This window comes from Macrobrachium rosenbergii, chromosome 10, assembly GCF_040412425.1.
Source record: "Macrobrachium rosenbergii isolate ZJJX-2024 chromosome 10, ASM4041242v1, whole genome shotgun sequence".
NCBI lineage: Eukaryota > Metazoa > Arthropoda > Malacostraca > Decapoda > Palaemonidae > Macrobrachium > Macrobrachium rosenbergii.
This window is the reverse complement of record NC_089750.1, coordinates 30,454,886-30,469,334: the sequence shown is the minus strand read 5'-3', so window position 1 is coordinate 30,469,334 and position 14,449 is coordinate 30,454,886. Positions and strand designations below refer to the sequence as shown.

The window sequence follows — 14,449 nt, the reverse complement described above, 5'->3', positions numbered from 1 at the left end:
AAGCCGACATCAATAAGCTGTGCAATAATTTATGCTTCCCAAAAAGGATCCCTTTGGTGAGTTAGCCAAATGCCTAACAGATCAAGAGAGATGAGAGGAGGATGTTAAAAGGCACAGAAAACCCTCACTTGAGAACTGATCCACTTCCCCGGCAGCAGACTCTTCCTATTGTTGCAGGTCAGTCCTAAGGCCTCTAACACCTCTCCTCTCAAGGAGGAAGAAGAAGAAGAAAAAAAAAGTGAATGGTATGGGAGGGAGGATGCATCCCCATCAGGGGACGCAAGGAAAATGTGTCCAAGGACTTGTGGGCAATGTCCTGTAGGTAGAAAGAGAACATGGCCTGGCACAATCACATTCCTGCTCTTAACACCTGTTGAACCAATAGGTTCTTCTGGAATGCTGTAGTTGTGTTGATACCCCTGACTTTGTGAGCTCTTGCCTGGACTGTACCCTCAGCCTCCTCAAAGGATGAGGAATACGCCCACTTGATAGTCAAGAAATAGCCAGAAAGAGATCATATTCTTGGACACCTCTTTCTTGGTCTTGCCATTACTAATGAAGTGTTGACATTCAGGAATGAGATGCCATATTCTTTTGAGATAGTACCACAGCACCCTAACAGGACACAGTACCATCTTGTCCGGATCACTACTACGAAATCCTCTAGGGAGGGGATAGAACAGGACTACAATCTGACATCAGGGGCAAGCGGATTCTGAGTCTTTGCTATGAACTTCGGGTAGAGTGGGATATACCCCCACCCCCTCAAGTGCTTAAAATTGAAGGACAGGCCATGAAGCTTGCCTACTCTCTTTGTCTAGGCCAGAACAAGAAGAAAAAGAGCCTTCACAGTCAGAGCCCTGGCTGATAACTCTCTCAAAGGCACTCCTATCTTGAGGTTCCTGTCGTCTAACCACCAGGTTAGGTTCCTTCTTACCTCCTACAAGAGAGGAACTGGAAGTAAAGGAGGGTCTCTTGCAGGAGACCAGAACTCTTTTAACCTCCACTGTAGACAGCAGAGGCGAAACTACCCATGAGGGACCAGCTTTGCCAACAACGGCAGGCAATCAAGAATGACTTGCTACTGCCAAGCAGGTTGTCCCTGAGGAGAAATGAACTTCTGTGCTACCTTCCTGGACTTGCTGAAATGAGAGCCTGAGAGGGATACATATTATTTCCTTTGTCGAGCCAGAGGCAAAAGTAGTAGCTTACCAGAATGGCTGGCCCTCAGCAAATTCTCTTGCCCAGAAACAAGAGAGTTCACTTGGCCCAAAACCCTGCTGGCAAGCTTGGACCATGGCAGGCTGATTGGACCCTTAGTTCCTTCTGGGTATCCCACAGAGACTTAATGGCAGAGGACTTGTCAGCAGCAGTAGCCACAGCCCCTTCCTCTACGTTATTAAATCTGTGGATTAATTTAATAACCTGTACAAAGTGCCTCTGTAACTCGGGGGTAACCAAGTTTTGGGGCAGAGGACCCTGGGTTCCCTCCAGGTCTCAGTCCTCCCGATTCACTCCCTCTAAGGGGGGGAGGAAAGCTCGATAGAGCCCCCAAGTGATCTCTCCACTACTGTGGCATATGATCTGTCCAGCCCGAAGAGCACACCAGGAATGTATGCCTCCATGAAAGGGCCGGAATGTGATTGAGAACAGGCTCAATCCTGAATCCTGGTCCTGTCCAGCACCTGTTCCCCAGTAGCACCCGAGGAGGTCGAGGCAATGTGAGATCGTGGGCACCCTTGCCTGGCCTAGCAAAGACCAAAGTCCTGCCAGGTGAGTGAGGCCATAGGTGGTCAACCTGCAGTGTCGACGAATGTGGGTGGGTGCTGTCCCTCTATTGTATCCGTCTCTGTAGAACCAGAGCTTCTACAGGTGGGGAGGACTGAATGGGGACCTCCTCTTACTCAGACTTAGTGATCAGGCTGGGTGGGCCACGTCACTATCATGGGACCCCTGAGCTGCTCTCTTTGAAGAGGGAGGGGGGTGACGGAGCACCTGCAGGCTCTCTTTTCACATGCTCTTGCTTGGCCTGGCTGGTAGAGGGACCACGGACCCTGGCACCTTACAAAACTCTGTGGGGAGACAGAGCAGCCTACTTCCTCTGCTTGCTAGCTTTGGAAGAAGGGAAGGAGGAGGCAGCACTCGACAATGGAGCAGCTTTGGAAGAAGGGGAGAAGGTGGCAGCAGTCGACAATGAAGATGAAGATCAAGGCAAACATGATGACAATGACGAATTCCTTCTCCTTCTTGGAATACTACTACTTCGCGAGGGCTGCTGAGGTCCATGCAGAGAACAAGTGGAAGAGAACCTTCTCCAGAGCAGATGATGACAACTCCTCTGGGCACAAGGAGTGATGGTATACGTAAAAGTCCAAGAGCCTGTAAGGACTCTGACTGTCAGAGTCATCATGGCCACAGTCAAAGCCATGAGAGCAGTCACAGGGGCCACTCTACTATCAGTGAGGTGACCTAACAGATTCTCCCCACTTGGCTCCCCCAAGAGACCAAGAGATGGCCATGGCAACCTTTACTGTCTCATCCTCTTCTGTACCTGAAAGAGTCAGGTTAGGTGAGGCTCTTCCCTTCACCCTGAGAAAGAGTGTCCTTCAGAGGAAAATCCTTCCTCAGGAGTGGTAACAATGGGTGAAAGTTTCACAGAAGGAAGAAAAGATCCAAAAATGACCTTCAGTGTCACCAGTGGAGTATTGCAATACAATGACCCCTGGGAGATCTTTTCCTTTTTCCTCTTCCTAGCGAACTTCACCCACTGTTCGGAAGGCCACTCTCGGATGTTACGGTTACAATAGTGTTTTCTGCACAAAGTACAGAAGGTATAATGATCCATCTCCACTGAAGAAAGGAGTTTGTTCCAGTGTTTATCCTTCCCTGGGCACCACCTAAATACTTGAGGCTTTTTCAGTTGGGAGGTGGAAGGCTTATTCAAATGATGCCTTTGTGAACTCATGATGATCAGAAATCAGCAATAGTAGAAACCAACAACAAAGAAAATACTCAAAGTTTATTGAGAAAAGAGCAAAGTAAACAGTGAGAGTCAGATAGAGAGCCAGCATAGATGTCTATCCATGACTGAGGCTGGAAACAGTGGAGTTAAGATTGGCAGGTAGGCGAGGCTTCTCCCTACCTGTCAGTAAAGTTTAAACAGAAGTTCCTCCTAGCATTCACAAGGTAAATCCCTAAGCAAAAAACAAAGGTTTGTATCTATGTACTTCAGCATACAACTTTCCTGAACCGAAGGGGAAGCAGAGATAGAGCTGAGGTTGTTGGCTCAGGTCTTGGCAAAGGTGGAGATGAGTGCAGGGGATACAGGCAGGAAATTTGAAGGCGTTGACAATGAAGAAGTAAAGGGAGTAAATGGCCTATATCCTGTTCTGATTACTTGCTCCCTCAACTTATCTGACTCTCTCCTCTTCCTACACAAGGAATTTGTTCATAAATTCATCTGTCCACTCCTTACAGTCTTCACACCTAAAGGTGACATCACATTTCTGACCACTACAACCAGCAAAACTGTACCTATCTACACTGAATACATTCTGTTAATGCAGAATCCTTTACTGCAAAACCTCATGTTTTTGTTCCAAAAGCTGGTTGAAGACATCCTGAGTGAACAAACAAAAACATTAAAAATATTGTGATAAGCAGCCAAAAGCCACACTAATGAATGAACAGAGCATCACACAGAATGGTGGCGAGAAGAATTCTGATGAAAACTAACACATTCGAGACACACCCAGTGGAGAACAAGCGAACTGGACAGTCATCTAGGTCAGGCAAGCTATCATCTTTATTTTGAATGCCAGCAACAACTGCCAACATGAACACAGAGCTATCTTTGACAGTAGGTAAGATTCATCCAAAATAATGAAAATATTTTGAATAGCTATTCATGAGTATTCAAAATCATGGTAATAAGAATAAGCTAAAATGTTCACCACCATATGTACAAGTCCTGCCAATCTGACTCAAACCTTTTATTATAACTATTATAAATAACAATTCACAATAAATCTTGCAAAACTATTAGCGTTAAGGAATAAAGCACATTAAACAAAATGTTAAAATTTTGTGAATAACCGTACAATACTTTCTGTATGTGTTATATAATTCAAACTCAAAATTTTAAACTCTGACTTCGGTTAAATGCACTGCAATTGTTCTCACACTCTACAAAAAGAAAACAATAGATACTTAGCTTTGGCTTTTGTGATTTTCATTTTACACACATCCACACATTTGTTAATATCATGGAATTTTATTTCTAAAATTCCCAAAAAATATGGCATTTTTCTACTACTTACAAAAAAAAAAAAAGGGCAAAATGGCATTTTTACATCTTAGATCTAAGGTTAGACCAAGATTCTTTCATTAGAAATAACTACCTGTGCTTATGAGGATTTTCCGAAGAAGTTAGCTTTGTGTACAACTTAGGTTTACCTCTTTAAAGTGTTCTTTCTTTCTCAATGCTGATACACTGCTAAAATTTCTTAATTTTCAACACTGTTTTGACAGATGGGGAACAGGTTCTATGACTAGTTTTTTATTATTAGAAATTGGGGCACATTTGCATGGTAACTTATCTTGAAAGTAATTCACTAAGGGTAAAAATAAAAACATTAAAAGGCAGTTACTTACAGCAACCCAAAAAACATGTTAAAAGTTGCTCAAAAGAGTAGGAGCTTTAATATTTGTTTGATATAAGAGGGTGTTATTCACTGTTCCATGTGGTCAGATAGTCAAAGTTTTAGTTGGGAGTCCTGAAGCATTTTATAAAGAAAGAGAAGAGGCATGAAGCTGTGTGTGTCATTCTTTTCTGCGACTTCTTGGCAAAGTAGAATCACATCACATCACTCCACCCCCAACACTACATATTTGACATATGCAGTGTTTTCTTTTCTATTTACTCAGTTGAAATTCATTTAAAAACATAAAATACAAAAAATTTGCCACTGAAACTTCGGCACAATATTTCAAATATTGTATCAACAATGGAATGAAATACTTTGACGAGGACAAGTTAAATAAAATACTATGGAAAGCAATAAAATGTTTTTTCTACAGAATTCACATACTACAAAATATGGCAAAAAATTATAATTTCTTCTGGGTTAATTTTTGCTTTAAAGCTCTCTACAAAGAAAAGGAAAAACATGACTAAATTCATATAAAAATCACCATACATATACATACACACAATCCAATTTAATTAAAAGTCATAAACTACTACCAAATTTCTCTTAAAAACAGATGCACCTGAATTTGAGAACTGAAGTGTAGGGAACTGATATCATCCAGATGATCTTTTATTGCCATTAAAATGTGTTCCACCACTGCCTGCTTCACACCTGCAGGTTGCTGTACACAAATGGACATTTTCCAAAATAAAATCACAGCATGAAAAATTTTGCAAGAAGGGAGTAAAATACTAATGATGCAAAGTACATATATATCAATACGACAATTATATATTCAGTTATACTGTAATTACATAACATCTGATGACAAAATTAAATTTACAAATAAATAAAAATCTGAGAAGTTTTGAATCAAAGCCTAAAACTAAAAACCTAAAACAAATTCTTGTTGTATGTACAAACACCCTAACTGGTTAACTGTGCAGTGGGTCTTTCATGGAAGAGAAGCTAACATTCTCTCTGCAAATATTCCAGCCAATATGGGGTGACCCCTGCTCACATCTATTATTTATGAACTTTGGCAAGTTTGAAGCTACATGATAGCTTCAGTTAGTGGAATTGGGAGAAGGCCACTCCCTTTAAAATAAGAGGTTTGTATCTATGAAATATGAAATAATTCAAAATTTTGTGCCTGTTCATACATAAGGTAAGCCTATTTACTTATGGTGGGTTGTTAAGTAAGGTGCCGCTGCAACAACTCTTTAATATCCAGACTGATTAAAAACTCCTGATCATAATATAAGAACAAAAGACAAAAGATCTATGACATTCACTGAGGAACTGGCAACCAGTAATCTTTCTTAAGGTATAAAACACTAGGTGTACTTGAGAGATTAAGGAAATTGCCATATGCCTATGTACTGGTAATTACCATGAAGAAATAGCAGTTAAGCTCTGTGCATACTGAGTTAGGAACCAAGTACTCAGTACTGTACTCAACAAGAGAATAGCAAGCTATGAGAAAATGCTGATAAAAAAGCTAGCAAACCACCTGCTGACCCACAACATTAGAAAGTGTCCATGAGTCAATGACTGACAACCAAGATAAAACAAGATGATAGCAGAGTTACACCCTGCCTTAATGACTTGGCTTGACATATTTTTTAAACCAAACTAATATAAGCCCTTACCTCAAGAATGTAAAGGTAAACTGCTGATCTAGCTAGTATCATACAACCTCAAGAATGTAAAGGTAAATTGCTAATCTAGCTATTATACAGTTTCAATTACCTACCTAAGCCAGATTATGATAATATTCTAGGCAATGCTTCTGTGTGCAAACTTCAACTCTCTGACTTCTGAGGTATACCATGCCATATGAGGCTACAAATTGTCCACTAGAGGTCTTCAAGTGTTGAAGGCCTCTTTTACATATATAATTACAAGTTGTTATTACAAACCCATTAATCATAAATGGCCTTAAATTTAGCTGTGCAGAATAAATCCAGCACAAAGCCAAGCATTTTGCTGAAACCAAATGCAACATGCATGCTTAGCCAACTCCTTGATCCTTGTGGATACCATACTAATACTCTTTCTCGTGCACGCACCTCAGTGACTAGCTGTGCTCCCATTTGTTCCAAGCTCCAGAACTTACCAGAGTTTCTACTGTATTTAATGACGTGCTGCTAACAGGATTTCATTTTCAGTGTTTCCACGCTTCATTTTCATTTCGTGATGAGCTTATAATATTTAGGAAGTGTTTTCAGCAAGTTCTCTTTTGCCCAACAACATCTGTAACCCTGTTATTACTGTAAGTGGCCTTACTCTCTTCTGTTTGGTTTTTGCAGTTTTCCTCAAATATAATTTTTGTCATCAAAGTTTTTTATGTTTCTTCCTTTGCTGATAATGTTTACAAAATTCCAATAAAGTTTTCCATACCTGCTTTTCATTTTTCGGGTTATTATCACAACTTCTCCCCCCAACCCCTTGCCTTGTCCTTATTGGGGTCCAGTGTTTGCTAAATAATGACTGCTTGGACTATCCATTTCCTTTTGGCCTATATTACAGTACAGGATCTTAAGTGCATTCTCCTGCAGTTTAAGTGCAATCAATAAGGATTAATCCAAAGAACAATGATACAGGCAGTTCCTGGTTAACGGCGGGCTCGGTTAACAGTGATCCGGTTTTATGGCGCTTGTCTAGCGATGAAAATCGGCAATTTTCGGTTATCACACCCTCAGAACAGAACACCACCAATAACCAGGGACTGCCTGTATTACTTTGGCAAGGTCCTTTCTGTAACTGACATTCTTCCACCTCTACCAGCAATTCATCAGGTTCAGCTCATTGCTCAAAAATTGTACAAGTTAAGTCACAGGTTTTTGAGATGAGACTTCTTCCTCATCCATGCTGCTTCCTGTAGCTACTCGACTCTTCTGCCCTAATAGACCACCACCTGTGTCTACTCCAACTCTTTATTCTCCCGATAAATTTTCTTAGCCAGTGGCTCCCTCACCCAAGGGTCTCTTGCTTCCCCTGGTAGGGATCTGCTATATTCTTCAGATGCTGTTCCAGTAGCTTGTGCCTTCAAGCCACACATCTGTCCACCTCCCCTCCTCCTCCTCAAGCTGATCCCTCCTTCACCTCTGCAAGGTTACTGTCTCAAGTTGCTGATCTTCTGGGAGAATTCCTTGCTGTCATTAACTTGAAGATCCAAAAATTACAAGCTGCTTTGGGTATCAATGTGCCTGTTTCAACTGTTCCCACACCCGCTGCTGTCTTTCCTAGCAATTCCCCTGCTCTGATGTCCTCAGTTTCTACATCTTACTCGACACCAGTCAGTCCAGTAAGTTTCTACAACTCAATTCATGACAGGAGGACCAGGTACTTGACTGCCTCTATGTACCTGGATAACCCTAGGGTCTTTGACTACTACAGTGTACACAGCTCTTCTACCTCATGTGTCTGGTCCTGCAACCTCAAGCAACACTTGTCACTCATTACTGTAAAAAAAATTGCAGAGTTCTTTACTCAAATATTTGGGGCTTAAGGTCAATTTTCTAGATCAGAGTTGTGCCCATAACTATGATTTGATGTTTTTATCTGAGACACTGTAAGTAGTAACAAGTCAAAGGTTGAGTTTTTACCCTGACTTTGCCATAACATCCCACACGCACAAGGTAAGGCTGTATACCCTAAGCCAATACAACCTATTTATTGTAAGAAAAACTTGAAGTGTAGCTGCCATGAAGTTCTTTGTTTTAAGATTTTCGGTAAGTTCTACATTTACTTACTTGCTGTTTACCGCAATCCAAATATTGATGATTCTACATATGACTGTCTCTTGCGGAGGATTAACGTGGCTCAGTCATAGGATTCAAAAGCTTCATTTGTTGTTTGTGGAGAAAGCAATGCAAACTGCAGCAAGTGGATTAAATCAAATTCCACAGATCAACAATTATAGAAAAAGGTGGTAAATAAATAAATATGGGAGTAGAAAGTAAAGCCCATACATCTGAAATTTAGGAGACATCAGCAAAGAGCAGGAATGAATTTTCTCCTCTTTTGAATATTTGGAGATCAGAAGATTCCATAACTGCATGAGTCAAACTATTTAACACTTTAGTTGCAGCCAAGATAAAACTCCTAGCAAACTGAGTAGTATTAAATCTGATGCAAGAAAACAACACACTGTTTGCAGCAGCAGCCTGCCTTGTGTTGCTTGCAAAAACAGCTAGGTCAGGTAAAGAAGAGTGCAGATGTTTGTCACTGCAGTACATTTTATGCAACAAACATGAGACCACTTTATATCTATGTCACAAATCAACATTAAGAGCTGGCAAAATAAACTTGACTGATGACATAACTCTATCCCAAAAGTTTGAGATGAGAGTTAGCACCAGAAGACCACACTGGAGAGCAGTACTCCAAACAAGGAAGAAGAAAGGGTTCAAAAACCATTTAGATATAATAGCGTCATCCCTACACATTCTAAATCATGCCTGCAAGGTACCAACTTTTTTAGAAACAGAAAGCAGTGTTTGTACATCCTTCTCAAAAGTCAATTTCTTATCAAAAGTTACACTTGGATCGACTAACTATCATACTTTAAGTTTTAAAAGGGTTAGGCTTCATGTTACAAAACCTACTCCATTCACGAATACATGCAAGATCTCTTTTCAAGGATTCTGCAACCATAGACCTTAGGTGCAGAGAAACAGCAGTATCACTGGCATATGCTAAAGTTTGTCCTCCAGACCTTGCCACATGTCACTAGTATATAGATAATAAATAGCAATGGTCCAAGAACACTACCTTGAGGATTACCTGAAATGACATTACTAAAGCTACTATACTGGCCATGAAAACAGACCCTTTGGGTTCTGCCTACTAAAAATTCATTTAAAATATGAATTAAAGATCTACCAATTCCCAATAATCTTAGCTTGTAGGTACTGTAAGTACTTCATGATTCACACAACCAAAAGGTAGCACTCAAATCTAGACTGACCATGCATGCCTCAGCTCCCTCATCAAGAGCACTCTTGCCAGACAATAGATATTGACAAGAGTGCATCAAAGGTACCAAGGCCCTCATGAAATCCAAAATGTAATGCTGGTGGCTGGTTATTATCTTCAGCAAGCCTACAAAGATGTTTAGAGAGCAGCTCCTCAAAAACCTTAGATAAAACAGGGTTAACCGAAATCAGTCTATATTCAGAAGGGGAATGACAGACTTAGTCCCTTAGGCAAGCAGCAATGTTTCCCTTCCTCCAAATAGAAGAAAAATTGCAAGTCCAACTAATCTTAGGAGTAATAAAGTCAGCAGTCTTTTTTTTAAGAAGACAGGAAAGATTCCATTGGGATCTATGCCACCATAACTGCAACACCATGAAATTACAAACTGTTTGCTCAATGAGTCAAAACCCCCTTATTGGGAGGAGACGGTTGAGCATCTCCCAGATAGTGGGTCAATGTGGCTTTTCTTTGCAACTTTCACTCCAAGGTGTGACGTCCCTGCCTACACAAGTTAGGGTAGAAAAGACTCTTTAGCCTTGGCAGGCAACTCTTTCAGTAGAAGGACACTCCGAAATCAAACCAGCAAGCAGAAGGGACCCTTTAGCCTGGTAGGCAACCCTTCTAGGAGAAAGTTACTCTGAATACAAACCTTGTTCTCCAACCTTGGACTATACCATAGCCATTGTACTGTGGTCTTCCATGGCCTTGGGTTTGAGTTCCCTTGCTTGAAGGTACAACCAGGCATTTATCTTCTTTTTTTTGTTCACTTTCCTGTTTTTATGAAAAGTCTGTAGGACAGGCTGATGAAAATGCAAAAGTTGCTTGGTGGATTATAAAGAAAGTGCCTTCATCTTTAGCTAATCTTTTCCTTCTGAGTTTTTTATAATTTCTAAATCCATCCTGGCCGTCCTCCCCCCATTGTTGTGGCAAACCTGGTGGGTTTCTTATTTGCATTACAAGGTGTGCCAGCTCCACCTTTTTGACCAGTTGATTTTGGCACTTTTTTCAATGACACATGGTCTGGTTTATTTATACTTTCAACAGAATGTTTGTAAATAATGTAAATATTGTTGTTGTTCACAGTATTATTACTGCTTATTGTTCTGTTGATTTTTACAATGTTACTATTGTCAAGAGCCTATTTATTCATTTTGCTACTAATTTTATGTTGTTAATTTAATTCTCTTGGGAGACAATGAGCTGAACCCTGGGCCTGTTAATCATTACAGAGATAAATTTCTAAGTACTTTACTCAAATATCTGGGGCTTAATTTTCTAGATCTCCAGAGTTGTGCCCATAACTACAACTTGATGTTTTTGTCTGAGACACTTGTAAGTAGTAACAAGTCAAAGGTTGAGTTTTTAATCCCAGGGTTTGATTGCCCTGAAGATGCAATGCAATACAACTCAACCTGTATTTTAACCTGTATTTTAATATTTTACTTACATTTTTTATTTTTTTATTAATTTGTTAATTTATCTGGTTTTCTTAAGCTTGAAGGAATTAATATACTTGGCATCATCTGTGGTGGACCAAGTTAGCACCATCTTTCTTTGAGTCAAACTTGTCTTCCATTCCACCACTACTAATAGATGATGGTAGATTGGTTACTGGCCCTAAGCAAAAGGCTGAAATGCTTAACAGGGCTTTTGAAGCTAAGCAATCAGCTGAGGATGTCCCTCTCCCTGATACCTGTCATCCTGAACTTATTCTTACAAAATCTGCATTTTGCTCTGGGGATGTTATGAAAATTCTGGATAATCTTGACAGCAGAGGTGGAGAAGATCCTGATGGTTTCTTCACTTTGTTTTTCAAAAAAGTTTCTAGTGTGCTTGTCTCCCAAGATTAGTTGACTCTATAGATTTTCATGTTGATGTAGTACCTTAGCAGATAACCACAAGTTTAGCAATACAGTGCCTGTTCCAAAGAATGGCATATCTGCAGACTGCAGTAACTACAGGCCCATTTCTATTCTTCCTGCACTCTTCAAAGTTGCTGAGAAACTTATTTTTAAGTTACTATATAGGTATATGGAATTTAAAGGATTGTTAGCTGATAGTCAATATGCATAAGGGAAGCAGTTAGGTACTTGCGATGCTCTTTTAGACTTGACATGCCATTTGCAAGAGAACCTTGATAAGGGTTTTGAGTGTTGATAAGGGTTTTGAGTGTAAAGTAATTCAGATAGATTTTACAGCAGCTTTCGACTTAGTAAATCACAAGGCACTTATATATTATCAACTTCACAATCTTGGAGTGGGTGGATATGTTTTATGATTACTGTACGTCAAGATTTCCTTACAGGCAGACAGCAGCGAGTTGCTGTAGATGGGATCCTTAGAAAATCAAGCCCTATTGTGTCTGGAGTTCCACAAGGTAGTGTTCTTTGTCCACTGTTATCTTTAGTGTATACAAGTGATAAGGTATTTGGCCTGGTAAACAATTGTTCAGTATGCTAATGATGTAATACTTGTGGGTGTTGTTAAGCATCCACTTATGAGAAATGAAGCTGCCATCAGCCTCAATTGGGACATGGACTGGCTCAGTGAATGTAGTTGGTGGGATATGAGGCCGAACTCCAGGAAAACAAAAGCACTATTGATTAGCAGATCTTTTACAGATTTTCCACACCATCCTCACCTCCAGGTCTATCTCTTTTAGACAGAGTGGTCTGGGGTGGTAGGTTTTTGTTACCTAATAGTAGCAGTTATAACTTAGACCATTGACAGATGGTCTCTTGTTTTTGCTTTTTCATAAGGTGCATTTTAACAAAGATCTTTCACATTCACAATTGGTCCATGATCCCCTTTTCCTGCCGAGAGCAACCAGATCTGCTGAACAGCAGCACCAATATGCAGTAAATGTGCCTCGCTTTTGAACTTCTCAGTTTCAGAGGTCCTTTATTCCTCACACTGTTGGACTGTAGAACAGCCTCCCAGAGGATGTCCTGCACTTGGAACTTCATTAGTTCAAGCGAAGATGCAATGCATTACTACCCTAATACAATTCAACCTGTATTTTTATATTTTACTCTACTTACATATCTATTTATTTATTAATTTGTTTTCTAATAACATCTGTATTTCCCATTACCTTCTGCTACTTCTTGGATAATAATAATAACAACAACAACAATAATAATAATAATAATAATAATAATAATAATAATAAAATTTAATAACAATAAAGCGTTTGAGTGTGGGACGCAGACGTTAGTTAAACCGCATGGAATTTGGTAGTTTTGGTCTATGCCTTCTTAATAAAAGAATACAAGTGACATCTACTGATAAAACTAGCAAGTCCAAATCATTCCCTCTGAGTCTACTAGGACTCTATGGGAGTCACTGAACAATTCTTGTACAGGCAGTCCCTGGTTATTGGCGATCTGGTTTTACGGCACTTGTCTAGCGACGAAAATCAGCGATTTTTGGCACTGAAAATTGCTGATTTCTGCTTTATTGGCGCCAATACATACCTAACAGAGGTGCCGATCTCCAGTTATCGGTGCTGATACCCAGTTATTGCACAGAAAATCGCTGATTTTCGTTTTATCGTCATGCTGTCAGAACAGAACCCACGCCAATAACCAGGGTCTGCCTGCGCTATAATGTGAGTCTGAATGTGGTCACATGAAGAAATGTATCTACCATTCACACCTGAGGGCCCTCAAAGGAGTAGTAGTACACTGGTTGTTCCTGTTCAACTGCAAGCTAATAAGTTCATGTTTGAGCACTCCTCTAACTCCACAGAAACTGTCGGACTTGCTGATGTAATGACCACTCCGCAGCAAGCTTGTTCTCCCTTAATGAACTAGAGAACAAATACTCTGTTGTTCATTTTCACCCAAGGAAGTAGTCTCTCTGCTATGAATTAGTTTCTGCATTGCAGAAACTCTTCCAAAGAGCCTAGTTTGAGCTCTCAGGGATAAACCTACCAGGAATCTTTGACGGTCTTTCCACCACCTTAACATCTTTGTACGGTTTACCGAGTTGGTGTTGACATTCTAAGGTGTATTGTAATTCAGTGTCACAACACTTGTCATAACCTTTCCTTTGGTGTTACGAGACAAGGAAAAAAACAACAAAACCTGGTGACAATGGTGGCCCTGGATTTGCTTAAAGGTTTAACGAACATTTGCTGTAAACTGCAATTTGAGACTACAATGTAACGGTGCCTGATTATTCTGACAACTTCTCCAGTACGGCTGTGTTCCCTAACAAAGAATGCCATTACCTTGTAAGAAGGTTCCTTAAGGGCTAAAATTCCTAAAAAAGAAGTAAGAAATACCTATTTGTCTTATGACAGAAAAGACTGCAAATTGCAAAAGTATACCTTCATCCCCAGATAAAGAATAGACTCAGGAGTTTGGGATGGTCTCTTGTTTGTCACTTTTTCAAAAGTTGCATTTTAATAGAAGTCTTTCACATTCACAATGGATTCCTGGTCCCCTTTTCCTGCCGAGAGCAACCAGATTCGCTGAACGGCAGCACCAATATGCAGTAACTGTGCCTCACTGTTGAACTTCTCAGTTCGAGAAGAATAATAAGAAAATAATAAAATAATAATAATAATGATGATAAAAATAATAATAAGGTGAAGCAACAGATCCTTGGCCTTTGGAATACTGTTGACAGAGTTGGCCAATTTTAACCATTCAACTCAGTGGAAAAGAATGCTTGTTCCTAAAGGACTGACACCATCTGGCCATGGGCAACAAATTCTTTGTGAATACTTGAGATGCTGTACACAAGCCAAAACAAAGCACCTTGAACAC

General features: G+C 40.1%; 1 protein-coding gene across 5 annotated transcripts in view; it reads right to left on the bottom strand.

Annotated features, from left to right (window-relative positions):
* Positions 1–14,449, bottom strand: part of AIMP2 (aaRS-interacting multifunctional protein 2) — a 197,513-nt gene that overhangs the window by 136,761 nt on the left and 46,303 nt on the right. For 2 of the 5 annotated variants that reach the window (XM_067110115.1, XM_067110118.1), the window contains exon 3: positions 5,272–5,373. The exons of the other annotated variants lie outside the window; for them this stretch is intronic. In XM_067110115.1, the coding sequence (XP_066966216.1) occupies positions 5,272–5,373 (102 nt within the window). The remainder of the gene's footprint in view (positions 1–5,271; positions 5,374–14,449) is intronic. 5 annotated transcript variants of the gene reach the window in all.